We start from the raw sequence: 26517 nt of genomic DNA, 5'->3' as shown, positions 1-26517 counted from the left end.
TGCATAAAGCGTACAAAGGGTTGCCTGGCAACAAAAACTAAACTCAAGTAGCGCTAGCTTGTAGGCTAACCGTCACGCAAAACTCGGCCAACATACTCACGGCTGCTTGTTTAGTGAAGGTTGCTTCTACCACGGAGCTTCCGTTGTCAACGAGCTTCCACCGGAGTGTCCCCGGGACACAATGAGCGCCGGGCGGCCGTCAGAAGGCGCAGGCTGCGTCAACTGGTGGGGCTTCAGTCCAGCTCGAGACCTCATCAGTACAGGTGAGCGCAAGTGCCAACAACCACGTTGAAAACATTTCGACTCTATTTGTTTTTTGTTGTTGTTGTTAATATTTAACAGTTTTTAAACTGCTCAGATGGATACTAACCGTGCAATCAATCAAACCGTGGTCGTATGAAACGTTCACATATCCATATATATATATATATATATATATATATATATATATATATATAAATAAAGGGACGTCAGAAATCGTTTGGGACCAACTCTCGCGATAACGTGAAAAAAATACGAGCGAGCGTAGGATGTGTTAAGTGAAAAAGGGGGTGGGTGGGGACTTTATAAATAGGCAGAAGACCCTAAAAATTCAAAGTGCAGCATTTTAATGATCGAATACAATAAAATAGTAAATAAAATCATCGCCATGCAATACTGATGAGCTACCTTAATTCGTTGACCCTAATTTGTTTATTTTATTTAACAATATAGAATTGAAAATAAATTACGAATAAAATGTAAATAAAATAATGTGGAAAAGGAAAGACTGATGAGTTTTAGATTTTGATTTGTTATTTTATTTCATGACATATTGATATGAGGTAATAAAATAATTCTTAACTAAAATAGGAGTAGGAAATAAAAACGTGGAAAAGGTTTTAGGACTCAATTCATGTATTTTATTTTAAATCATTGATAATAAATTACTAATAAATATTTTAAAATCATAAAATGCGATGAAAAAAGTTAATCAAATTAAGTGGAACTGGCCAGGCTGATGAGTTTTAGTTCTTAAGTGTGTGTGTATGTGTGTTTTTTTATTTTTTTATTTACTTTTTGATATATTATTGTAGAAAGTCTGACAATTAGTCCATAATTTCACTTGTATTCAGTGTACTGGACAGGTGGACCTCTATTTTTGTCCATATGGTTGACATTTTCAGTCCCTCTGTTTTTTATTTTCAGGCCCCGTGAGCCATGAAGGGGAAGTCAACATTTTACTAGTCGGCAGTAGCGATCCGAGACATCTTCTGAAAACCTTGGCTAATCTGAGGGACGAGGACGTCCTTAACGTGAGGCTTTTGTCTTCAACTGTGACCCTAAAAAAGGAGGCGTGATGTGGAGCATATACCGTAATTTCTCGTGTATAATGCGCATTCCCCCCCCCCCCCAAAACAATTGTCTAAAAGACAATACTGCGGATTATACATAGGTATATGGGCAAATGGGGGGGAAAACTTCACATTTGATAAATGTATGCGCCATCTAGTGGTTATGAAAAAGATGTGCACTTTCATTACAAAATGCCACCACCACATGGAGGTAATGAGAAAGGTGTACACTTTCGTTCTAATATGCTACTGCCACCTAGTGGTGGTAAAAAATGTGTAGCCTACACTTTCATTCCAATATGACAGAGTTACGTATGACTGCATATATGTATAGTTGTGCCTATAAGTTTACATACCCTGGCAGAATTTGTGAAATATTTTATTGTATTTATTTTTTTAAATATGACTGATGGCTGAACAACAACCATCATTTATTTCTTTATGGTCATGTGTTGTTTAATGATAATGCTTTTCTGAAATGCTTGACCCGTTTAATTTGAATCCCATTAAAATAAAATTGAATGTGTTTCGCCTGGTCCTTCATGTTTTCTGTCAAGAATTGTACCCATCTTACAAATTCTGCCAGGGTAATCAAACATCAAACATGTGTTTTCTCATTTACGAAATAAAAGTATGGCTGTGAATTTCAAAATAAGTTAATAAAAACAAGTATTACGTGTTCAAATAAAGTGCTTAACTTCAGAATAATTATTTGAAAAAAACCTAACAAAATACAGATAATGCTCCATGTTTTGATCATATGGGTAGAAGCAAAATCATGCATTGTAAAAATGCATTATACATAGGTAGAAGGTTTTTCCAGAATTTCGGTCAACTTTGGGGGGGTGCGTATTATACATGAGAATTTACGGTACAGCTCTCTGCTTCATTGTAGGTATGGCTGTTTGAAAACAGCATGGAGGTGGTCGCCAGGCAAATGCTGCTGCTCTACATCACACTGACTCCGCAGCAAAAAATGGGACTAAATGGTGGGCGTGGTTTGCAGCTTTAGTGAACGTATAATGCAGCGGCAGGCTGCGTATTTTGGGCCCTCAGTGGGGACCGACGCGACAGCGTTTAACACGGTGTTTCCCCATCCTTAGAGAAGACAGAGACGTTCCTGGAGGTGTTTGGCAACAGCGTGATCCGCAATCAGACGCACGACACGGTGAAACGTTTGGCGTCGCAGCTCTGGCACCACGTCAGCGACATCCCGGAGTCAGACGCGCACCCTTGCTTCAACACATCTCTTCTCAAGGTGCTCACATAAGCAGACATACGGTAACGTGTCATTAAAAGGCAAAAGGCTCACTTGTTCGAACGCGTCCAGTTTAAGGAGCGGGATGAGCTGGCTAGGATTTTTAAATCATGGATGCAGCCTTCGTCTTCTTCCGCTGCTCCTGTCTCCATAGCCAAAGCCTGGGATTACCGCGTCAGGCAGCACCTTGGCACACGCTACGACTCAAAGAAGGGCTGCTTCGACTGGGACCTCACGATGAAGCTACATGAGAAGGGGGTAATAATAATAACTCATACGTACTACTTTATTCTGTCCGTAAATGTAATGAAACTTCCCAAGGGTGCGGATTTTTGTAAGATTTTGTCATTTTCGACTTCAGCGCTTTAAACATGAATAATATATTGTTGACATCAAATTGAACTTTTTGGCTTGTTGAAGAACTGCTGTTTCATTCCTCGTTATTTACTGCATTGAATCATATTATTTAGGTAAAATGCGTTTTGTGTTAGACTCAACACTTGAAAATTATCAAGATTTTAATGAGTGGGGAAACCCTCTGCTGACCATGGAGAAGAATATACATTTTAATTTAAGAAGTGGAACCTCCCTCTGCTGGCTGTAGACAATATACAACATAACAGATGTACAGAGTAGATAAAAAAAAAATATTGTTGAGATCTCAAATTTGATGGCTTTCATAATAAAAACGAAGGGACGATATATACTAGTGATTCACAAAGTATGGTATGCGGGTTCCCTCTAGTGGTAACTGAAGAATTACTGCCAAAGTACAGTTAAGTTGTAATTAACTTTAACTTCAATACATTTCCATTTAATGTTCATGTTTTTAAACATTTATTTAGGTACAAATATTTAACTTTTATGCGCAAGACATTTTAATAAAATATTTTAAGTACAGTTTTTTCCTCATATTCAGTTTTATACTGTGGACAAGAACTGATAGTGTGTGATATTGTAATCAACTTAATACAACTCTGCCAATGGTAACATTGTCAGAAATGGGACTCTTCTTGTACCCTCTTTCTACTAAACTGTTGTACCCCAGTGCCGTGTCATTAACAAGCATCAGTACGTCCGGTGGAGGGAGAGCGGCCTGGCCTTTGAACTGAGGGAAGGCGTCTACCAAATAACCAACCCGAGCTTGCTGTCCTCTCGGGTGTTCAGCCAGAGAGGGGACCGAGTGGCTCTGAGGGGCTACTGGGGAGACATCGCGTCTAGTCCTTACCTGGCCTTCGGCATTGAAACCGAAAACGAGAACTTGCTGAAGACGCAGAACGGCCAACACGTGAAGGTAAAAGCGCATCCCGTCGTTTCCAGTAAAATGCAGGGGTGGCAAAAGTACTGACACTGAAGTAGAAGTACAGATACGTGAGCAAAAAAAAGAGAAGTCAGAATGTACTTTTGTATCTGCAGACAGCACAGGACATCTCCTTTGCAAACGTGCAAGATTTTTTCCAATCCCTGTCCAGGAGACGGGAATGCCCTTCTACTCCTCAGTTCGACGCAGAGGAGGAAAATCCATCCACAAATATTGAACATAATTATCTCCCAGTCAACGGTAAGTGGAAAGTATTGCACGTTGACGACAAAGAGCGGTTCAGGCCAGTTTAGTTGGTCAATGTGTTGACTACATTTCATTTGTTTGTATCTTTTACAGACCTGATGCGACTTAAAGGGGTGTCCGTCAACTTCCTGCCTCTGGATTCCCTTCAGAAGCTGCCAGAAAAACAGAAATATGCCAACTTCTTCGACATTATCCACTTTTCTGCCAGGTAACAAGCACAACAAATACACCCCTAGAACACTTAATCATGTAAAAAGTACTAAAGTACAGACACCTGAAGAATCTACTCAAGTCCAGTAACAAAGTACCGTATATGTACTTGGTTACTTTCCACCAGTGCTCTTTATAACAGCAAATGTTTGGGTATAGCGCTCATGTTGGGCCTCATAAGATTGTGAAGGGTTGGGAGCATTCAGCGTAATCTGTTTTAATTCGCCCCGCCAACATTTGGTTCGCTGCCAGCTGACACTGTCTGTCGCTGAGCATGTTTCTGTGCCCTCTTCTGATAAACGCTGTGAAGCTGCGCACACCATTTGGGCCCAAACATCCAGCAGATTGCAGCACCAGACGCTGTGCTCATCGTGGAGTTGGCCAAGTGAGTTTTTTTTTTTTTTTTTTTTTTTTAAATTTATGTATCCTCAAAGCTTGTTACCTTGGTGACAAAACAGTCAAATACAGTAGTGTTGTTTTTGCCCCTTCAGGTTCATTTTGGACCTGAACAAAGAGCAAGAAGCTGGTTTTGCAGAGCGAGTGACCAGCATGTGTGTGGAAGCCGGATTCCAACCGTGTTGTGGGACAAAGAGTGATGACGTTTATGCTGTTTTTGAACCACACAAGGACAAGTGATGCTGGCTCCATGTTTTTCCTCAGTCAACTATTTCACAGCACATTTTGCCAGGAGCGTGGGTTCCTGCTCAGTGACGGTGTGAATGTGAGTGATCATCTACATGTGCCCTCATCATGTTCCCGATGACAAATTAAACAGCAAATTTTCATCCAACGCAGCAATTTATTCATGTTTGTTTCCAAGTGGTGTGACAATGCAAATGTGCCATCGCCACCATCTTTTTTTGACAGTTGAGGGTGTCGACTCACTTCCAGCGTCCTCCAACCTTCCCCTTCCCGTGGCCCTTTTTGCTGCTCCGAGGCAAGACAAAGATTTTTGAGTGTATAGCGACTTGTTGTACATGCAGTGCAGTGTGTCATTAACTCACAACTTCTGAGCATGTTGGATTCTATTCAATAGGACGGTGATCTGGAATAGGCAATGGGAAAAATAATTTAACGTGATATCTTGCCGTTCTCTAAAATTTTATTTAGCTCATTTGGTGAAAAGAATTTCACCTCATACTTCTGACTCTTCATCTTCTCAGAGAGGTCAAATTTCTCTGACTCCAGCTGGTAGATGCACTCCCACATCTCTCCGGCTCGTTTTCTAAAAGGCAATTGCAGTGACATTGAAAAGTAAGCAAATTGAAAAAGTAAACACGCATTTGGTACACTTGGACAGGATCCATCAGAGATAAAAATGCACATTTTGATGAACAATCTTCCATAGTTTGCAGTCGTGCAGAACTCGAACATAACACTGGTGGTTTAATGCAATAAATATGGGCAAAAGTATTGAGACTGTAGGGTTGATTTTTTTGTTTGTTTTTTTCCTCTTGATTTTGGTCGGTGCATCTGACTAGGTGCCAGAGTCATTAATGGACTAGACTAGGACTAATAATAGACTAGAGCAATGGTAAACCCTAAAATCTCGAGTGAGTGTATATAAATGATATTGATAGCTCAATACAAGAGCACAGACTGCTAAACGATAGCTACTATCATCAGTGTGATTCAAAGTGACCTGAGGGCGTCCTCTCTCAGGTCGTCAATGGCGAGCGGCTGCTTCCTCTCGGACAGCGTCTTCTTCTTGATCTCCCTCGCCGTTTGCTTCTTGCCCCGCCGCTGCTCCACCTGCACCAATCAAGCAATCACAGACATTTACAGCAGTGGCTTTGAGAGCTCCTTATTCATTAACAAACTGAGGGTGAAGATGCTAACTGCATGTGCAAAAATTAATGTAGTCAAATTAAAGCGCAATTCCACAAAATACAGCCACAACATTTTATTTCTACATTGGCCCCGATCAGAATCAGAATGTTCTTTGTGTCTTTTTAGGAAATTGTAACATCAATAGTTTGTCTCCACTAAATCTACAGCCGACCTTGGCCAGGAATCCTCCGAAGTGAGCCCCCATGTTGGACAGCACTTTCTTCTTCTTGGCTTCATCTTCCGCCCTCTTCTTGGCCTCTTCCTCCTCTTTCCTCTGCCTCTCCTCCTGCGGACGCCACCTTTACAGTTCACCGCTGCAGGTTTTCGAGACGGCAACGTGTCAAAAAGCTCATGGTGGTTAATCACCGCGATCCGTGTCTGTCTGTCACGCTCTTTTTCCGCCCTCACGCGCTGCTGCTCGGCTCTTTCTGCCCGGCGACTCTCCTGGGGCAAAATAAGACAATCGAAGATTTGCCTTCCATCATCTGCATATACAGTACACTATATATAAAAATGTGTTTATTGTGTAAATGGAAAAAAAAAAATTACAATCCTCGACTTGAGCCCGATGAGCTCCTCCTCTTCTTTTTTCCTCTGCTCAAAGTGGACGTCAATCAAGGTTTGAAGCTCCAAAAGATCTTTCTCCATCCGCTTCCTGTGGATATCCTGACAGGAAACCAACACAACAGCTTTTTTTCTCCAGCCCTTACTCAAACCAAAACCTCAAAACTAAGGCAGACGGGGCTAGTCACTTGTCCGACATGCTGATGGGTTTCTCCAATTATTTAAAAAAAACGATAATGGGTACATACATCAAAGTCCACCCTTTCGCCCTCTGGGATCTTTGGTGGAGCGAGTTGTGTTGCCACCAGCCTGTAAAACAACTTTTTTGTAGCTTGTCATGGGCCACTTCATTAGGTAAACATGCAAAGTCTCTTTACACTCATTCCCAACGACTGTGGTTGATCATCAGGTGTGCCGCAGGAAATTATCCATTTTGCTTATCTATCTATGCTAGTTATGTATATTGCAGTGATTCCCAACCAGTGTGCCAAGGCACATTAGTGTGTCCCTTCAGGTGTGCCGTGAGAAATTATAAAATTTTACTTAATTGCTCAAACGATTATTTATTTCCAAGACATAATGTATCTTTACATCTATTTATGCCAGTGAGGAATAGTGACAGACAGAACTATTTGATGGCTGGAACTACATACAGTAATTAATGTATCATGTGTTTCAATGTTTCAATTGTAAAATATGTGCCTTGGCACCCATAAAGGTTGGAAATCACTGGAATAGTGACAAGCAGAACAATTATATAAATGCTCTTCCACTAGATGACAGCAGGTACAATTAACCAGCATATCCAACTGTTGCCAATAATACTATTAAACAGGCCCAGATTTCACACAGATTTGTAATTAAATTAATCATTATTTCAGTATATTGTAATCCCTCGTTTATCGCAGGGGTTAGACTCAGGACCACCCCCACAATAGGTGAAATCCGCGGAGTACCGACCATATTTAAATATATATATATATATATGTATATATATATATATACACACTTATTTTAAAGCTTTCTGAACCTCCCCAAATTCTTAAGGTTCCCCATACTCCTACCTTATCAACACTTTCTATACTCCTACACACCTTTTATACTCAAACGTAAAATAATGCACAGCGGTACTGTACAATATGTACATTTTATTCCTTCGAATATGTTTTAATGATGTTTAGGCTAGGAAGCGTTTATTTTACCACAACAAACTTGCAGCAAACACAAAAAATCCTGTGATATGGCGAATTATGCGCAATATGAATATGAACGAAATATATGCAACGCAGTGAATCTACAATAGGTGAAGCGCAATACAGCGAGGGGACACAGTACATACTTTTTATGACATTTTTGTTAGGTGTTGTTCGAATGTAAATATGTGCTTTGGTGCAATAAAGGTTGGGAAACTGGTCTGGAGCTGTTTAAAAAATGTTTTCAGTACACTTACTGTCAAATGAATACATATCTTAAACTAGAAATCAAATGTGAGCCTTTTGGTATTGGATGTGCAGGTGTACCTAATCAAGTAATGTGTAAATGTGCTCTTCATGGTAAACCACACAACACATTTGTGATGCATAGTAGATACTCACTTGTGCTTGTGTCGTTCTCCTTCGTGTTCACCAAAACAGCAGAGGATGTAAATGAATAACCATAAAGGCAACTCAAAGAGGAATATAGTGCTAAAAAAAAAAAAATAAATTAACAATGACAATGAAATCCTCACATGCATTCTTACCTCCTTCTCCCTGCTCATCTTCCTCTGAAGAGGGAAGATTTGTCAAAAGTGATGCATATGATTTTGGAAAAGATTATTTTTGTTTGTTTGTTTCAATTCAAGTGACTTACCCTCTTGGTGCACTCTAGATGGGGAAAGAATATTGTACAAATACATAGAAACAGATGTTTAAAAGTGGAAGGTGTGGGGAACTTGTTGGAATATATGAACAATTTACTCACCCATGATCTTCTAAATCGGACATTGTGACACTAAAACACACAAAGAAGAAATTAAATTGTGTTAAGAAGTAAAACTTGAGTAACTAAAGTCACTAAATACATAATGTGGACTCCCCATTGCAGTAAGTTTGTGACAACCATTTAACATGAGTTTAAATGTGATTGGTTAATTGTGAACACAGCCACATCCCAGTTATAAGAGGGTGTGCACACTTGTGCAACCACATTATTTCAGTTTTTCTACTTCCCTTTTCGATAAGATAAAATTGAGTTGTACAGCTTATAGGTCACATGGTGGAAAATGTTTTGAAATTATTTATCTTAGTCTAATTTTTTTATATTACAAAATAAACATCTTGAACAGGGGTGTGTATACCTTTATATACACGTATATAGTACTTTTCAATGAGAGGACTCGCTAAGTGCATTACATAGTTAAAGTACAGTCATACATATACAGGGCTGGAAAAAAATGATACTGAAAACACACACTGGACTTTGTTTGGTTTTAAAACACATTCACTGCCATTGACGGCTGTATAAGTCAAATATCCATGTTAACTGGGAAGGCTGGACGTGAATGAGTTTTAATTGGTGCGTAAAACCATGCATAGCATTAAAAGTATTCTTAATTAGTGTAGTTAGAGCATGACAATAATAGCACAAAGAAAAATATACAGCTAAAGATGTACAATACATTCTTCAAAAACAACACACCAAGACAAAGACCATTTGTCGTTCATGATCTAGGAATAGAAGAGGGGCTGCGGCTGAGTCACGTCACCGGGATCATTGTTGTTTAATTTGATTTACTCCAAAGGATGTGGGTTGGAGGACTTTGAAGTGCTCGGCTGGCGGCTATTAACACCAGTCGGCTCTCCTATTACCGTTTAATCTACTAGCATTGAGGCCAACCTGAGGGGAACCTCTCACAGTGAACACACTTTCTTCAATTTGGAGAAAAATACTTTTACAGACTCACTGGTCACAATTTCACTTCGACAATTAATGCGATTTACGCCAATAAATGAGCTGAATTGAAAATGATGAAAAAGGGTACTTATGTATAAAGCAAGGAGCCAGATTTGGTAATTTATGAAGTTGTCACATGCCTCATGAAGATGTTGAGGTTCGCTCTTGGAGTGACCAGGTTGGATAAAATTAGAAATGAGCTCATCAGCGGGACAGCCAAGGTTCGATGTTTTGGAGACAAAGTTAGAGAGAGCAGACTTCAATGGTTTGGACACGTCCAGAGGAGAAATAGCGAGTATATTGGTAGAAGGATGATGAGGATCGAGCTGCCACGCAAGAGAGCTAGAGGAAGACCAAAGAGAAGGTTGATGGATGTCGTGAGGGAAGACATGATGGCAGTTGGTGTTCGAGAGGAGGATGCAGGAGAGAGGCTTACATGGAAAAGGATGACGCGCTGTGGCGACCCCTAACGGGACAAGCCGAAAGCAAAACATGCCTCATGATATGGCTGTACAATCATGTGACTTGTAATAGGCAATTAACAAAGACAAAAATAAATAAATAAAAATGTTGACAATCAGTATGTACATTTGAGTCACTGGCAAATAAAGAATTTTCAATTCATCAGTTTTGTACAAAATAAGGCAATTTCTCAGTATGTAATATTAACTTATTTTAAACACACTGGAGCATATGACTGGCTGCCCCCAAAATACTTTTTCATAAAAAAATTAAAGTATTGTAAAAGAAAATGACAAAAAAAAAATACAATTAACCAGTATGATTTACAAAGTTATAAAAAAAATGCTTTCAACATGTTGAAGCAAACATTTGACTGGTTGCCCAAAATTATTATAAAATGTTTTTTTTTTAATTTATTTATTCAAATAAGAGTATTGTAAAAATAATGATGAGAATAATTTATCCGTTTTATAAATTTGCAAAAAAAAAAAAAAAAATAGAAAAAAATGCTTTAAAATTCTGAAGCAGCAAACAACATTTGGGTTGAAATAAAATAATAAATGGTAAACAGTATTTTTAATGACGTTACGTAATGTATGTTATATAAACTGTAAAATGTAAAAAATAAATGTGATTTTTTTTTTTTTTTTTTTTTTTAATTGCTGATACAGTTCTTGAATTTGAGTTTTTTTTTCTCAAAAATGCAAAGATTATTTAAAAAAACACCCCATTTGTTCTCTGTCACACGTTGACAATGCTTGCCTAAAAAGATTAATAACAGAGACATTTCCGGACATGAATGCATCAACATGATGGATGAAGGCCTTACATAGTTCAGAGTTTTGGCCAACCATGAAGCACATTCAGACCATGTCAATGTGAATAAACATGGCACAAGGTCAACAGGCAAGGGATTGGCCACGGAATTCCACACGTTGCTCCAGGGTTAAGGTTTATGCGGTCGAGGGAGTAGAAGTATAGTGGTGCCTTCACTTAAGAGTTTAGTTTGTTCCGTGACCACCCTTGTCACTCAAGACTTATCGTATCTCAAATTATCTTTCCCCTTTGAAACAAATGGAAATGCCATTAATCTGTTCCATCCCCCCAAAATGTTTTTGTAACATGTTTTTTAAATAATAATTTAAAAAACATTCTACAGTACTTTATAAAAACATACAGTGAAGAAGTAACTTTTGTTTTTGCCCTGTCAGGAATAATAATGGACTTAAATGTACAGAATCAAACAGTTTGCGCATCACGATTTATTGCTTCAATACCCATTATCATACTCCTTCCGGTGAGTGTACGTTGGCCACCATGGGGCAGTATAATACAGACATTCATCATAAATGACGACACGTTTCACAACTAAATGACTCAGTAAGATGGCAGTAATATTAGCCATTTTTCGCAGATGATAAAGAATATATGCCTGTGAGCATTATCATATTGTCTTTCTACATGTGTTGCTGCAAAGTTCATGTTCAACCTATTGCTTTCAGGGTTACAACTACCGCAGCGTCGATGCTAGCCCATCTACAATGTTTTGTATCGTGTGTTAGCATGAAGCTAGCTGACTTCCATAAATTAGGTGGTTTGTATAAGCGCAATGGATTTCTCTTTGTTTAATGCTTAAACTTGGCAATAAACAGCTTGAAGCAAGCATTTGACAAATTTTTGGGAAGAATTATTACCTGCTGTTTGTTGCGAAGGTTCCTCCTCACTCCAATTTTTGCTCGCAACTCGAGGCAAAAAAAAGCAATAAAAATCGGCCGAGCGATGGCTTGTATATATCGAGGTACAACTGTATAACCCTTGCATTATGGTGCACTCCTATTAGTATTACTGGATATAACTTTGACCCAACAGCACAGCATAAAAAAACAAAAATGCGCACTGCAGTGCAGTGTGAGCCCATAAACGTGTGCTTCTACTCAAAGGGTGGTAAAACTGTCCAAGAAGGAGTAGCTAGATTAAATGTAATGTGTATATAATCACCCTCTGAGGGGAAGAGAGTGTGAGCATGCAGGTCAAGCATTAACACACATGCAGCAGATAAGGAGTGAAGAGGTACAGCTACATATAATAATAATTATTTTCAATAAAGGTGCCATTTAAAAAAAAAATCATAACTGTGTGTGGACCAGTAGTCAATAAAACAAACATTTTGCAATTACCATTACCTCAATTCCGCCTCCCTACCTTATGTTTGGGCCAATTAAAAGCTCTAATAAGATTTTGACACATCTTCACATAAATCTGAAATCACTGCAAGAACAAAGTTGTGTTTTTAAGAACAGAATGTGTGTTATTACAGCAATAAAGTCCTATTTTTTTCAGGGAATTGATGTAAGAGACTATCTGACAGATACAAGTCACATTTTCATACTCCTTTTAGACCCCCCCCCCAAAAAAAAAACTACATCACTCACTGAAGAAACATGTACAGTATCTCTTGAATCCACTTCTGATTACTTGCTGTTTACAGAGTAAAAGGTGGAAACAATAAAGTGCTTCCGCAAAATAAAAGCAAGAAAAGTCATTGTACATACCAGTTTAGTGTCAGAGGGATGTTGACGCGTAATGAGCAGACTGTGGCGGGCACCAGCTTTTTTATAAAAGGCTCCAGCGGGGTGACAAGAAGGGGACGGGGAATAAAAATGAGCATGCGGATTATTGGCGGCTTTTGGGAGCTGAAGCCGAAGTCTGGCAGAGCGGCTCGTGAGCGAGTGCCTCGTTGCTGAGCTCACAGCTGAAATAAGAAGACAAAAAAAGACAGGTGGTGACAGCTCGAGAACAAAAGAACCATTTTTTTTTTCGTTTTAAACATCTCAATCCTGAGATCATCACTGCACCTTTGCTTGGGTCCGGCGGTTGGTCACAAATGGTTTTGGGAGCATGAACCAAACAAACCAAAAAAGCACACAACAAGCACTTTTGCTATAGAACGTCTTTTTTAACTTTTAATATTGCATTAAAAATTCAGACAAAAGCAATATGACACAATCTCGGTGGGCTTGTGGTGAAAAGCAAACAAAATCCATAGAGAACCAAGGAGCTTCCTTCCACATTTCCCTGGTAAACATCTTGTTAGTCTTCACCACAACTTTAACACTAAGTCCACATTTGACCCACACGTTTAAAAACGTAAGTTGCATTGTTATGGTGCGTTTATAGAAATGCAGACATTAAGAAAACAACACATATTTATACATAAAACGAGTGAACGTGCTTAACCATCATTTAAAATGCCTGCTGGATAACCTGAATGCATTTAAAAAACAAAAGCCTTTGGCACAGAAAGAACCACTACGACATTTTACTGTAGTGCAAGGCAAGTGAAGGAATGTTTCAAGTGCCTGTGTTTGTGTGTGTGTGTGTGTACATCCAGGCAAACATACACAAAAGAGCAATGGTATCAAAACATAAACATGCCCCTTTATTAAAAAAAATAAAAAATAATATTTGTCAACTTCTTAAGTATATAGTCACTTAAAAGAAAGAAAAAAAAAAAAAGGAGTATTACGTCATACTGAAACTGAATAACACGTTAACCTGTGGCCATCCGCAGCAAATATATAAATGTATGTAGGAAAACATCAGCTCACTTGTACAGATTTCCTTCAACTGAGCTGTCTTTTGATCAAGCTGCTTAGATTGCTGACTTATTGTTTTTTCTCCTCAACATGAGAACATGTCCACTCTTGCCTCATACAGTAATGGTGGTAAAACATCTTCCCTTCAAGCATCTGTTGTCTTTCTCCTGAGGAAGCGTCTACAGGTTTTTCTTGACCTCAGGCCAATTGTCCTCGGTTTTGCTGGGCTCTCTCTGGCCGGGGCTCATCATCTCCAGCAGGTCGTGCAAGGCTTTTGTGATCTGAGCACCGAACTTATGGGCATCCTTGAAGGGATACAAAAAAAAAGGGGGGCTCAACTTTTACCATCTACTCTAAAGTGTGTATTTTATGAGAGGTTGTGATGAACTCACAGTGTCGGGACAAGAGTGCTTGCAGGAGATGTGGAAGTTGATCAGGCTGTCTCCCAAAATGTAGTAAGACACCCCATAACCGTCGTCAGCCACCTGAAAAGACAAAGAGAACAATCATAGCTAAACACACGACTCAGAAAAAAAATCAGGGATGTTAGTTTCCAGAAATTTCCAGATGATCCAAAACCTTTACAGGTCAATTTACGTTGACCTTCTCTAAACTTTTGAATGTCCTACTGTTCAATTTTTCAACACTTTCTAAACAAAATGCTTTCAGCAAAAGTTCTGTGGATGCTATTTAATAATCCCTCGTTTAGGGTCTAGACCACCCCCGCAATAGGTGAAAATCTGCGAAGTAGCGTTCATGGGTCAACATAATTTTTATTAATTGTTTTTATTTTTTTCTCATTTAATCCCTGTGCATGTCGGCACGGTCCAATCAGAATGTAAGATTGTAATGTAAATTGGGGTGGGTCATGTGAACTGATACTCATTTACTTCCCAAGAGGGCCTCCAAAATGGTCAGGGCCTGTGGACAGTGTCAAGTTTTACCCCTGTTCGATTCCCCTGAATGCAGCACTAACCGGACCAAAGCCTCCCCCGCAGGAAATGTACTCAGGGTGGTTCACTAAGTCAAACAGCTCCCCCTGCTGGAGAGATGTCTGACTGGTGGACAGCCTCCAGGTTTCTGACAGCACCTGAAAAAGACCCATAAGACTTTTGGATCAGTGTAACCGAGGAGACAAATTGAGAGGGGGGGGGGGTAAGAAAGTGCAGAAAGAACCTCTTTCAAGAAAGGTGACTCCACTCCGAGGTATTGGGACACGACGTATAGGCAAAAGAGGTGTCTGTCGATGCCGGCGCCAGTTATTGCCATGCGATAAAGGTTCTGGTGCTTTTCGAATGCCGCGCGGAACAGACGCCTGCATACGTCAGCTGACTGGTGGAGAAATGGCAGTTTTGTTTTGTTAAAAACATGTGAAGGGTCTCTCCTTAGTCCATGATGCAGCCGTCTACCAGGTTTTGTGAAAAAAAAATCAGCGTCAGAATTAATCAGAGGCTGGGCACTCAAGTCACATGACTTGACTTAATTGTGACCTGCACACATGTGACTTAGTCCCACCTCTAGAATTCATGCATTCCATTGGTCAAAAGTGCACAGTCTCACCTCTCCGCCCACGAGCGCTTTGACAAAGGCACTGCTCTCACTGGTGCAGGAGCGAACGGTCTCAGTTCTGCCCTCCCTGAACAGGCGGGTCATGGAGGCCTCATAGGTCAGGCAAAACGTTTTCCGATTCTGGAACATCACAACAAAATGTGTTCGAAACATACACAGCAGCCGAATTCCAGGGTACCTTAAGTCCCGATATCCATCCAGACTTCGGGCGTTCCTCACCCTGAAGTAGGCCAACTGAAGTGCCACCTGAATGAAGGCGTCCGGACTGACTCGACACTTCTTGATCTTTCCCTTGCCAAAGTCTCGGAAAGATAGAATGTGAAAGTCGATGTCGTCAGCTAGGGCTTGGGCCACTGCCAGGGACTGACAGATCTGCTTCTCGCACTGCGTCACACACACACACACACAAGCAAGCACTTTTCAACTTCAATTTTCAAGCATTTCAGCACCAACATTTACTTAGTCCAAAAAACGATTATCTATTTACAACAAACAGTCTATTGTTGTTCATCTATCCATGCCAGTGACGTATGGTGACATGCAGAACCATTAAATACTCTTCCACAAGATGGCAGAAAGTCCAATTTCAATTCATACAACAGAATAATAGCTTTGTGTTCAACTTAATAGGCCCAGATTTCACACACAGTTCGTAAATTTATGAGTAAACTGAGATAAGATGATCATTACTTCAGCATCTAGTGAAAATCGCAGGAGTTACATTCCAGACCGAACTGCTATAGGTGAAAAGCAGCACTATAGAGACCAAATAAAAAATGTTTTTTTAAATAAATTAAGCCTTCACATACCCCTCTCCCTCATCCTTTAAACACATTTAAACTACATTGGAAACATATCTGAACTCAAACAAAAACTTCAAGCGTAAAATGTATCCAAAATATGTAAACAAACGTTTGCTTTATAGTTTAAGCCATAAAATATACTTCCCAGACACTGAAATGACGATGAAAACTACACTTTAATTTATGCACTTTTTCCAACACATCACATGTCAGCGTATTTCAGCATAATATATATGTTAACGTCAGAAAAATCTGCAATATTGCGAGACTGCGACAGATGACCCTATATAGTCCTTTTCATAGTAGTTTTCTTTGGTGGTGAGCTGTGAGATATTTCCAATGAAAATATGTGCCTTGTTTAATAAAAACTGTGCAACACTGCACTAAATTGTGTACTTGACTAACTAACCTCTGGAGGTATTTCCCAGGTGAGCTTCAGAGGTTGTGCTAGCGATGGGTCCACATCCCCTTTGCAGTGACCCTCGCCATTGTAACCGAGCTGGAAAGAGTCCGTGGCCACGACGTACTGGAAAGACAAGAAACCCATTTTTAAAAACTTGTCGGCGTTTGGATCCACCGGAGAGGCAAGCGACTCTTGGATGATCCCCTCACCTCCCACAGGTGCGCGATCACCGGCGCGTCAGCCCATGAGTGCTCCGCGTTGATACCGTTCTTACCGTTCTTGAAGAAGACCACCGAGAAAGACTTATCGAACCACCTGTGTGACAAAGAAGACAAAAGATGGATTTAATTAGGAATTTTTTTTTTTTTTTTAAAAAGACACCAGGGATGTCAAAAGTGGGCCATTTGCTTATACAAATTAGCTTATACTAAAAATAACATTTGACATGGCCCACGTTGTTTGACTGCATTGAATTTCTTACTGGATGACAGTCCTGGCAACTTCTACAATTACTGTACAAAATACTTACTACTAATTATAATAAATCAGGTATATATATATAGGGCGGCACGGAGGAACAGTGGTTAGCACAGCGTCACAGCTCTGAGGTTGGAGGGTTTGAATCAGTGCTCCATATCAGCATAGCACACCGGAGCATACAAAACAACAAACAAACCAAAATAACTAACTAAAATATTGGAATCTGCATAGTAGTCTATACAGTATAAACAATATACAGTACAGTTGCTTCGCATAGCTTTACCTACACTGATGGATTGGTTTTAGCATTTAATAAATTAAAGGTGAAGAATGCAAAGTGAGCCTTGCATCCTTGGGTTTTCCATATGCGGCCCTCGGAGGAAGATGTTTTGACACCCCTGTACTACTCAGTTGTCAGGGCAGGGTTCACTTTGGACTAGAACTACCTGTCGTAACATTTCCCATGCAACAAGCACTTAGCATAGCGGTCCAGACTCTCCGATGGGTCATCTCCCATCATGCCCTGCTCGTCGTCATTAAGGGTCACAAAGAATGCGGCTTTCTCGATGCAGTCCAGTGAGCGCTTGTTGATACCGCTGCTGAAGTACTTGCTCCTGGCTTGCGCCCAAGGAATTCTGGGTGGAAACATGGCAATTAAAAATCCTGTTTGCCTTACATCTCTTTCGATTTAAAAACAAGAAGAAGAAAAAAGCAGTTGCTTGTCAGACCGACCTGTCACCGGCAGTCAGAGCGCCAAGTTTCGCTTCTCCCGTGCAGGGTGCGGAAGAGTCATCAAGGATCCTCTGAATCTGGAATTCGATCTCCCTTGGGGACAGGAGTCTGCCCGCCTGGTACACTCTGAGCCGAAAGTAGCGTCCTCTGTGGTATACGGCTACATAATCGCTGTCCTGCCAGTGCTGCACGGTGTCTTCAAGAGGCAAAACAGGCAGGCATATTCTATTTGATTCAAGATTTTATATGTACAACATATAGCTCGAGCATCTCAAGTTGGGCTGCTTATGCGTAGGTTTATCCAGCATTTTAGTTTGTCGAAGCTGGCACCGTGGCGCTCTCTTTCGTATCGGGATCCATCTATTTAGGGCTGCATTCCACATGGCTGGAGTGAATTAGCGCACACAACTATTTTTGAATGAGCATCCCACATGAACAGTTGCCGTTTGCCACAGCCACAAACTCATTTTAATTTACAGGGAACTTCCCTTGCCTGCATCCACTTGTAACAACACACAAAGGGAAGTTTGGTACTTCCCAGTAGAACTAAATCATATTTGAGAGTAGTCTAACTGAGCCCATGAGGTGTGAAGGCATCAGCGGTGGGCCTGAGTGAAAGGATGCAATTTGTGGTTTTGGTTTAAAATTACAAGTGAATGACAAAAATAAAATGCACCCTCCACTAATATCTATGACTATAATAATAACTATGCGTTCGTGTTCCACATTTACAAAATCTAAAATGAAGGATGATCCTTCAATTTTTAAAAAGTATAAATACTACCTGTTAGTGTTCCGGGGATTCGACATGTGTCAAACATCCTCTCAAACTGATAGGAACAGCAAGGAACTGCAGACCTCAACAACCACTGAGTTGGAGGAACAAGACGACGACGAAGAAGTAGTACGGACCGCAGCGACGTCGGTGAGAAAAAGGATAGAAAACCCAAGAGAATGGGATGGGAAAAGAAACCGAGGAAAGATGAGAGAAGATGATGTATGGGCAGATAAGAAAACAGACGTTATTTAAAGAACGGCCTGGCTCACAAACCCAGACAGAACTCAACAGGACGAAAAGGTGACAGGTGAGGGATGACTGGACTCACACACAACTTTAAAAGCAAAAACGTTTTTCTAGACCCTAATATTGTGGATCATACATCTGGAGGAGAGGCCACTTTGAGGGGATGTTCACACAATGTGTGTGTGGAATGTGTGTGTGTGTGTCCATGTCTGTCTCTTTACCCGTCTCCTCTCCAGGAGTGCGTGTGGTGTTGAACATCCTCTCACACTGAGCCGCACACAGAGGAATGACAGTACCGGGTATACGACTCTGAGGTGAGGGGGGCAAAGGCAAGGACGAATGGATGAGTGGGGAGGAAACATAGTCAAGCAAAAAGAATAAGAGGGGAGTGGGTGTTTTTTTTTTTTTTTTTTTTAAATGAGCATGGTATGAGAAAATGAGAGTCTTCACATTAAAATGAAAAAATAAAATAAAAAGTAATAAAACTCAGCACCAAAGATTTATGGATGTACATGATTACATATAACAGATAGTCCCCCTTGTCGATGGTGTCTCAAATATAATATAAATAGTTCAGGTTGGCACGATTCGTGTTGCCTTAGCAACAGTGGCCAAACTCACAGGTTTGAGGTCTTCTCTGCTGAGTTTGCGGCGGTACAGGAACATTGCGTGGATGGTGTTGCCGGCTCTGGCTGCCTGGATGGGTGTGGGGGTCACATACAGGAAGTCCTTGGGAGTGAGAAAAGACAGAGACAGGAAGTCAGGAGATTCCCACGTCTTCATGACTATGGCGGGCCAGGCATTTGGTAACTGGGACTTCACCGGGGATTTGCCCGACTAAATCCACCTCTTAATACCAGCACTATGTCACAAATATAGAAACCAACAGTACTGTACAAAAATGCAATATAACAGCATACAACTATGCCATGTACATCATCTGGAAAATAAATATCTACTAACGTGACAAAAATAGACAAAATGTAAATAACACACATCATACGCACCAGAGATGCTGATTATTAAACATGTTAATTTGCGCAAATAGCTACAGATGTAGTTTGCTAGTCGAACTTGGCTTGCTCTGACTAACCAATCAGAGAATGAAAAAAATGCTGACGTTACTGGGAGCCAGCTACCGAGCCGTCTGAGGCGAATTTGAAATCTCATCGGTTAAAGAAACAGTCCCATTGCTAAAATACCAGTAGTTTAAGTTACATCAACCAGCACTACTGATTGTGAAGGCCCTGCGCAGATTAGATTGACATGGCAACACACAGAGGTTTAAATCAGATTTGACAACAACAACAAAATCTAACATGCACATAGAGACAACAGAAACGCTAAAATATGATTAGACGTTTGTGAATAAATCAATACGATTTCATGGAACAAATATTTAAATTTAGGTTGTTTTATGACAGTAAAATTCAAGCCATATGTTTTGATCATCTTTGCATCAGACCAAAAATAAAATATGTTTTGACCAAAGTAATGATAAATACCATGCCGTAATAGTTACTGTTGACCATAATGGGGCTTCTTCCTCGCAAGTAGACATATTCCTCCCACCAGTCGCTGACCTAAAACACAAAAACATAATACACCCATTGCTTGCTGAGTCGGTTTAAATAATGCAATGCACAGAAACTCTCAAAGGCGTACATTGTTAATGACATTTGCCGACGTGGACGCTGTTTTCTGGGGAAGTACAGTAGATTAAATGCAGTCACTCACATAGTTGGCAGCCCAGAGAGATTTGAGTTTGAGGTACCACTGCAGGCGATTTCCAAGGCGGCTCTCGAACTCGCCAGCCAGTTTGGTCATTCGTTCATACTTGGTGTCATCCATCAGCGGACGCACCGACTCCAAATACTGAACAGGGAAGACAGGCCAGATAATCGTAGTAGCAAACATTTCAGTTCATTGTTCACAGATATGACCAAATAAAAAAAAAAAAAAAAAAAGGGTAATACGGTGCAAGTGACACAGAAAATGATGACGAAGCGATCTATAGCCAGTCACCATTTCCTGCGCTCCACATGGCAACCTACCCTCTTGAGCGTGTCCTTGATGGCCGGCACAGGCAGGTTTGGCAATGAGCCCTGGTAACTGTAGAGCAGAGGCTTTCTGCCAGAGAAGATGCGCACCAGTGCCTGGCATATGGACACAAGCATGTGGTTCACAAATGAAGAAAATATACTAAAATACTTCAAATCAACAGATCATTTGGTGAAGCTGTGTTTAGGATCACTGGGGAGTTTGAATGAGTGCTTCAACTACACCAGTTATTCCCAACCCATTCTTTGATTGTGTGCCTTGATATTTTTTTTTTTAATGTGTTGTATTATGTTCCTCTGGAGGTGGGGCTCGAAGGCGAGCGCCTGGTGGCCGGGCCTGCACCCACTGGGGCCCGGCCGGGCACGGCCCGAAAGGGTAATGTGGGTCCCCCTTCCTATGGGCTCACCACCTGTGGGAGGGGCCGTAGGGGTCAGGTGCAGTGTGAGCTGGGCGGTGGCCGAAGGCAGGGACCTTGGCGATCCGATCCCCGGCTACAGAAGCTGGCTCTCGGGACGTGGAACGTCACCTCTCTGGCAGGGAAGAAGCCCGAGCTGGTGTGCGAGGTCGTGAAGTTCCGACTAGATATAGTCGGACTCGCCTCCTCACACGGCTTGGGCTCTGGTACCAGTCCTCTTGAGAGGGGTTGGACTCTCTTCTACTCTGGAGTTGCCCATGGTGAGAGGCGCCAAGAAGGTGTGGGTACACTTATTGCCACACGGCACGGCGCCTGTACATTGGGGTTCACCCCGGTGGATGAGAGGGTAGCCTTCCTCTGCCTTCGGGTGGGGGGACGGGTCCTGACTGTTGTTTGTGTCTATGCACCAAACAGCAGTTCAGAGTACCCACCCTTTTTGTGGGTGGTCGCTGAGTTGTTGGTGGTCGCTGAGGGAAGTCTGGGCGCCCCTGCTAAAGCTACTGGCCCCGCGATCCGACCTCGGATATGCGGTACAAAATGGATGGATGGATGAAATATGTTCCTTGGTTTAATAAAGGTTGTCAAAAACTGAGCATTGCAGAGGAAAAAAAGGCAGGAAACAAACACTGACCACCCAGATTTTGGTGGTGGTGGACATCTTGCCGTGTTGCTCGAAGATCCAGCGGTGGTAGGAGAGGAGCTGCTTGAGGCACAGGCGCATGGTGAAGATGAGCAAGAGCCACAGTAAGGTGCTGAAGAGCACCGCCGACACCACCGTCTGGCACTGGGTGCTCATGGACTGGCTGTGAGAAGAGCAGGAAAGGACATGGCAAACCGTTACAAAAAATTCAATTACTGCTATGCCACTGTACTGTATGTAAGAGGCATATACATTGACTGGCCTCTTAATTATGAATATCACAGTAGTGCAAATATAATGGTGCAATACATTACAGTGCACATTTATAAACTAATTATACACAGTATACACTATAATTGCACTACTATGTGTACATTCTGAATAATCCATCTTTTTTTTCCCCAGTATTTGCAGTTTGCACAGTACACTCCTGTACATATTGTATCGCTGTCATACTATGTTACTCATGATCTTAGTCATAGCCTGTTCATACAGTATCTGTAAATATAGACACTCAAATTGGCATATATTTATACACCATACCATGCTGTATATTCTATTTCATGACTGCCTATGCACCTCTGGTTAAAGAAAATCTGCATTTTATTGCCTTGAACTTGTGGCGTGTAGTGATAATAAAGTTGAATCAAATCTAATCTAACCTAGCGTAAATGGCTTTAGTTGAACAATCTACAGCGGAACTAAGTTACATTGCCATGTTCTAGGGTAAATATGAAATAAACCTTTGAAGTTTCACAAAACCACTTATGCAAGACAGGTTACCTCAAAGGATAAACTCTGCACGTGCTTTTTCTTTGGGCTTTTTGTGGCTTATCTGCAACAATAACTTCAAAAGAGCGACTACAATGGGGTGTAAAGAGAAGAACGATAGTAGAATAATAGAAGAACCATAACCACTGCCGTTTGTTATCAATTTTATTAACGTTTCACTGTTTTTGCTGGTATTTATTTTATTATTCACCGTGGGTAACTTTAATACTCAGCCTTGCCTTGACCGACAAGTAATTGGTATTAATCTAAAAAAGTATGCTTTATATTGAAATTGCATTGGTATAGAACTGAATTTTAGTCTGTTTATTTTGCTACAAAGGGGCCAAATATTCGATAAACCTCTCAACATCATACAGTGCAGTTTTAAACCATTGCAAACAGCATATTAGCATATTTCAAAATTAATGCGAGGCAGCAGATTGAGGGGAGTGTGCCAAATGAAATGTCCAGTGAGTGTGTTATGTCTTACCTGACAGGCAGGTGCTCTTGTATCTTGGCTATGAGTCCCATGGAGGGGTCGGAGCGCGTGTACATAGTGGCCAGGATGGCTATGACCACAAAGAGCCAGGAGGAAGGGCTGGCAGGATACACTCCTGTGATCACGCTGTTCTATTCGTTGGGGGAGAGCGGTGATTGATTGATAATCCAATTCCATCCGCTTGCCAGTGTCACATAGTTATTTACATAACGAATAAATAAATTACAAGGGCTTCCAAATTCACTTTATGCACGTGTGATGGACATGAGCACCAAACTATGAGGATAACGTTATCCATAAACTCTTGCATAAATGTGTGATGCAGTGTAAGATTCTTCATTTGCAGCAGGTTTGGGTCTTGTTTGAAAACCTACTGCTTTGTTGATTGACCACGTCCAAAAATGACATGCGTCTGCAGTGCATCAGACAATCCACTTTAAATTTCAAATTTAGTACAAAGGTCTTACTCTTCTACTTTGAAGTAACCCAACCTGGCTGAATCACTGAACAAGTGTTGACCTGCAGAAAGGTGAAAACATAGAGGCGAACAAACCTTGAGTCTAATGATACGCTTCTTCCAAGAGCGGAGTCCTGAGCGGTAGATCTCAGTGAGGGCCTGATGAGACAGCTGCAGATCAATGCCCTCCGGGGTGACAGTGAACTGGAAGGCCACTGCCTGGTGGGCCTCCGCCATGACAACTGTGCACTGTGCGATGGATAGAAGAAGAGAGGAGATTGGGGCAACGCACGTACGACAGCCGTTCCAGGTTTGGAAAGATCAAGCCGAGCCCTCGGGTGACGACAGCTCAGCTGCGAGCGCGACGTGGGTCTCGTGAACCTCTCAAAGCAGCTGCTTTTCGTACTGCGAATGACCCACTTAATCATGGGAGGTTGGGGACTGCATGCAAACAGTCAGCGAAAACAATAAACATTGAGACAAACGCTAACGGGCCTGAAAGTTGCAAAGTTGACGACTCAAACGAGTAAAAATGCTAAATTGTCCATAGGCGTGGGAATTGATATGAATTTAGCTATTCCTATTCCATCATCGATACCTGATATCAATCCAATTTTATTTTGTACTTTTACTTAAGAACAGAGCGCGAGTACTTTTGCCACCTCTGCCGCTTCGCCAGCAAATCACAGATTCCAAAATGCGTCCACGTGCATAGGTGGATGAACATCCATCGTATGCACTGGCGATTTTACTAATAACTTATTTTCAAATGCAAAGTCAGCTAAATAAACGACTGTACATCTAAAAGTGCTGCCTGACTGCTGATGTTTGTGTTATTTTCCGTGTTGAACCCTATTACAATTTTGCCTCAGAAATGGGATTGATGTTTCCCGCACAATAGGCTACGGCATTGGTTAAAGCCCCGAGGTCTGGTTTCTTAAACTGGACAGCACATGGGTAGAGGTACTTTTGAACAATCATTTCACATACTACAATTTGAGTGGGTCACTCTATGATAAGATAGTTTAATATGTTTGATGTTGTGCTTGTGATTTGCATAGGAGTAGAAATGCATCTATTAATAAGTTTGCCAGCAGGATTCAACTTATTGTGAAGTGCCCTAACATATTCCGGTGTCATTTCATCTGCGTGTAGGGCCACTTCACATTTGACCAAATGATTTATAACTCTGTGGGGACTTTGTCGGGTGTTGAGATAAAACCAACCCCAAAGATTTCCTGGTGTACGTCCCTACCTCAAGCCCAACACGAAATCACACACCAGCGGTGACTGTAACCATGTCAAGGCAATGATTTTTATCCTGAGTACTCTTCCTATGATCATGTAATTCGAGTTAGTGTTTTTGGTTTTATGGTTACCGGTATAATTCTTTCTTTCTTTTTTTCTTTTCAACCCAGACCAGTCATGAGATCAGAGTGTAGATTATTTTTTTATAGAACTGCTGTTTTTAAAAAAAAAAAAAAAATTTTGCAGTGACTTCTGTAGGTGTGGCACCAGGACACGTTTATTTTATGGGCCAGAACGGAGTGTTCTATTGTTTGAGCAAATAAAACTACTGGCATCCATGGCAGCCCTTTTGGTCTCTTCTGGTATTTTTTAATTAGATTTATTGGTGTTCATTACTGTTACAGCTTGTCGCATGAATTTTGTAGGAATTTAATTTATTATTTTTTTTAAATCATCAGACATCAATTTTTTTTTTGCTTTAAAAAAAAAAAGAATCACTTAAACAACTTCAGACTTGCTCAAGACTGCCAAACATTAAATCAGTTTTGGGGATTTCAACCCTTCAAATGCCAGTTTGAATAAATGAATACGACCTTGACGACGACACAATAATACATTTAATAATCGGTATCTCTGGGGAATATTATTTCATTTTTTTTTTGTTTGTTCGTATATTTTTGACATGTTATGAGATAAATATTGATTCTGATACTGCTCCAGATTATGTTATTTTGCGTTTTTGTGTAGCAGTAATGATATCTATAATTGCAACAAGATAGTGGCGGTATTAAGAAGTGGATTAAATCGGGTAAATTACAAATGGACGCCTACGTCCCAAATGCACACGCTCGCCACCGGTATGCAAATATTCCGTACATTACTTTCATATGCACCATTAGGATAAAGGGTTAGCTCAAATGGAAAACAGGATTAAGCCCCGATAGGTTACATTTTCTGTGCACAAATTGAAGTGAGTCTCCACATTTGCAGGTAGTTTACAACTGAAAACAATAATACAAAAACGAAAAGTATGAACAATGAGTTACGTAACAGAGTAGCAATTGGAGGCTTTTGTGGACTTTGCATAACATTGCGGGAAAGCATTTTTGGGAATGTCAACCTGACGTTCAAAAAAAAAAATGTTTGACAGGTATGTTATGCAAATTCCACAGTGGCGTTAAAACGCGTATTTTATTTTATTTATTTATTTACTATGGAAAAGACATTGATGCTAGCCAAAAGCTAGTTCCTGTTTGACACTTGGGAATGCCTCCTTCCTCTTCATAAGGACATTTTTTTCAATTTCCCCAGCTTCCTTTTTGTATATTTTACGAGGGAATTGTTACACTGTGAGAGAGTTGGAGAAAAACACAAAACAAACAAAACAAAAACCACCTGCAATCGTCACCGAGTGACTAGCCCCATTCCTGTAACGTTAGCCACATAACGTCACGTCAGCCTCACACCACCTTCCATTTCTACCCACGCTCGCGTTGTCATACCTGTTGGCCTTTGCGGGGTGGAAAGCTGAGAAAACAGGATCCAATATTCAACTTAAAACATCGACAAATGCGTCGGTGTGTCGCCGTCGTCCAGTCGGCCCTCTTCAGCTGCAAACTGGAAAACTGAACAGTCGCCCTCCTGAATGAACCCGATGTTG

The 26517-nt window shown here is 40.9% G+C and overlaps 3 protein-coding genes across 4 annotated transcripts; 1 reads left to right on the top strand and 2 right to left on the bottom strand.

Moving 5' to 3' along the window:
* Window positions 1–58: 58 nt before the first annotated feature.
* LOC133417966 (dynein axonemal assembly factor 3-like) lies at window positions 59–5307 on the top strand. The gene is made up of 10 exons (XM_061706243.1): window positions 59–263; window positions 1189–1295; window positions 2230–2323; window positions 2438–2592; window positions 2665–2850; window positions 3641–3886; window positions 4009–4153; window positions 4253–4367; window positions 4680–4754; window positions 4861–5307. The coding sequence occupies exons 1-10, from the start codon at window positions 182–184 to the stop codon at window positions 5003–5005; spliced, it is 1350 nt and encodes a 449-aa protein (XP_061562227.1). The 5' UTR covers window positions 59–181; the 3' UTR covers window positions 5006–5307.
* Window positions 5159–12770, bottom strand: LOC133417970 (troponin T, slow skeletal muscle-like). The gene is made up of 13 exons (XM_061706248.1): window positions 12712–12770; window positions 8726–8755; window positions 8615–8628; window positions 8505–8528; window positions 8359–8377; window positions 7012–7072; window positions 6749–6865; window positions 6566–6643; window positions 6372–6485; window positions 6012–6121; window positions 5504–5594; window positions 5374–5414; window positions 5159–5296 (listed from the first exon to the last, which is right to left on the bottom strand). Exons 2-13 carry the CDS (start codon window positions 8746–8748, stop codon window positions 5251–5253), a joined length of 738 nt encoding a protein of 245 aa, XP_061562232.1. The 5' UTR covers window positions 8749–8755; window positions 12712–12770; the 3' UTR covers window positions 5159–5250.
* Window positions 12771–13130: 360 nt separating this feature from the next.
* LOC133417726 (carnitine O-palmitoyltransferase 1, liver isoform-like) lies at window positions 13131–26513 on the bottom strand. Of its 2 annotated transcripts, none has more exons than XM_061705768.1 (19): window positions 26360–26513; window positions 23706–23858; window positions 23144–23283; window positions 21874–22045; window positions 20821–20922; window positions 20504–20641; window positions 20272–20349; window positions 19388–19495; window positions 18527–18611; window positions 17743–17938; window positions 17457–17645; window positions 16740–16845; window positions 16537–16653; window positions 15544–15708; window positions 15316–15444; window positions 14932–15087; window positions 14732–14845; window positions 14148–14240; window positions 13131–14060 (listed from the first exon to the last, which is right to left on the bottom strand). In XM_061705768.1, the coding sequence occupies exons 2-19, from the start codon at window positions 23844–23846 to the stop codon at window positions 13935–13937; spliced, it is 2355 nt and encodes a 784-aa protein (XP_061561752.1). In that variant the 5' UTR covers window positions 23847–23858; window positions 26360–26513; the 3' UTR covers window positions 13131–13934. The 2 variants fall into 2 exon arrangements, with proteins under 2 accessions (XP_061561752.1, XP_061561751.1); XM_061705767.1 differs by lacking the exon at window positions 18527–18611 and adding an exon at window positions 18988–19075 and having other exon boundaries at window positions 13132–14060.
* Between the last annotated feature and the right edge of the window lie 4 nt (window positions 26514–26517).

The sequence above is a fragment of the Phycodurus eques genome, chromosome 19 (genome assembly GCF_024500275.1).
Source record: "Phycodurus eques isolate BA_2022a chromosome 19, UOR_Pequ_1.1, whole genome shotgun sequence".
NCBI lineage: Eukaryota > Metazoa > Chordata > Actinopteri > Syngnathiformes > Syngnathidae > Phycodurus > Phycodurus eques.
Note: the sequence above shows the minus strand (reverse complement) of the source record. Positions and strands in the feature narration are given on the sequence as shown.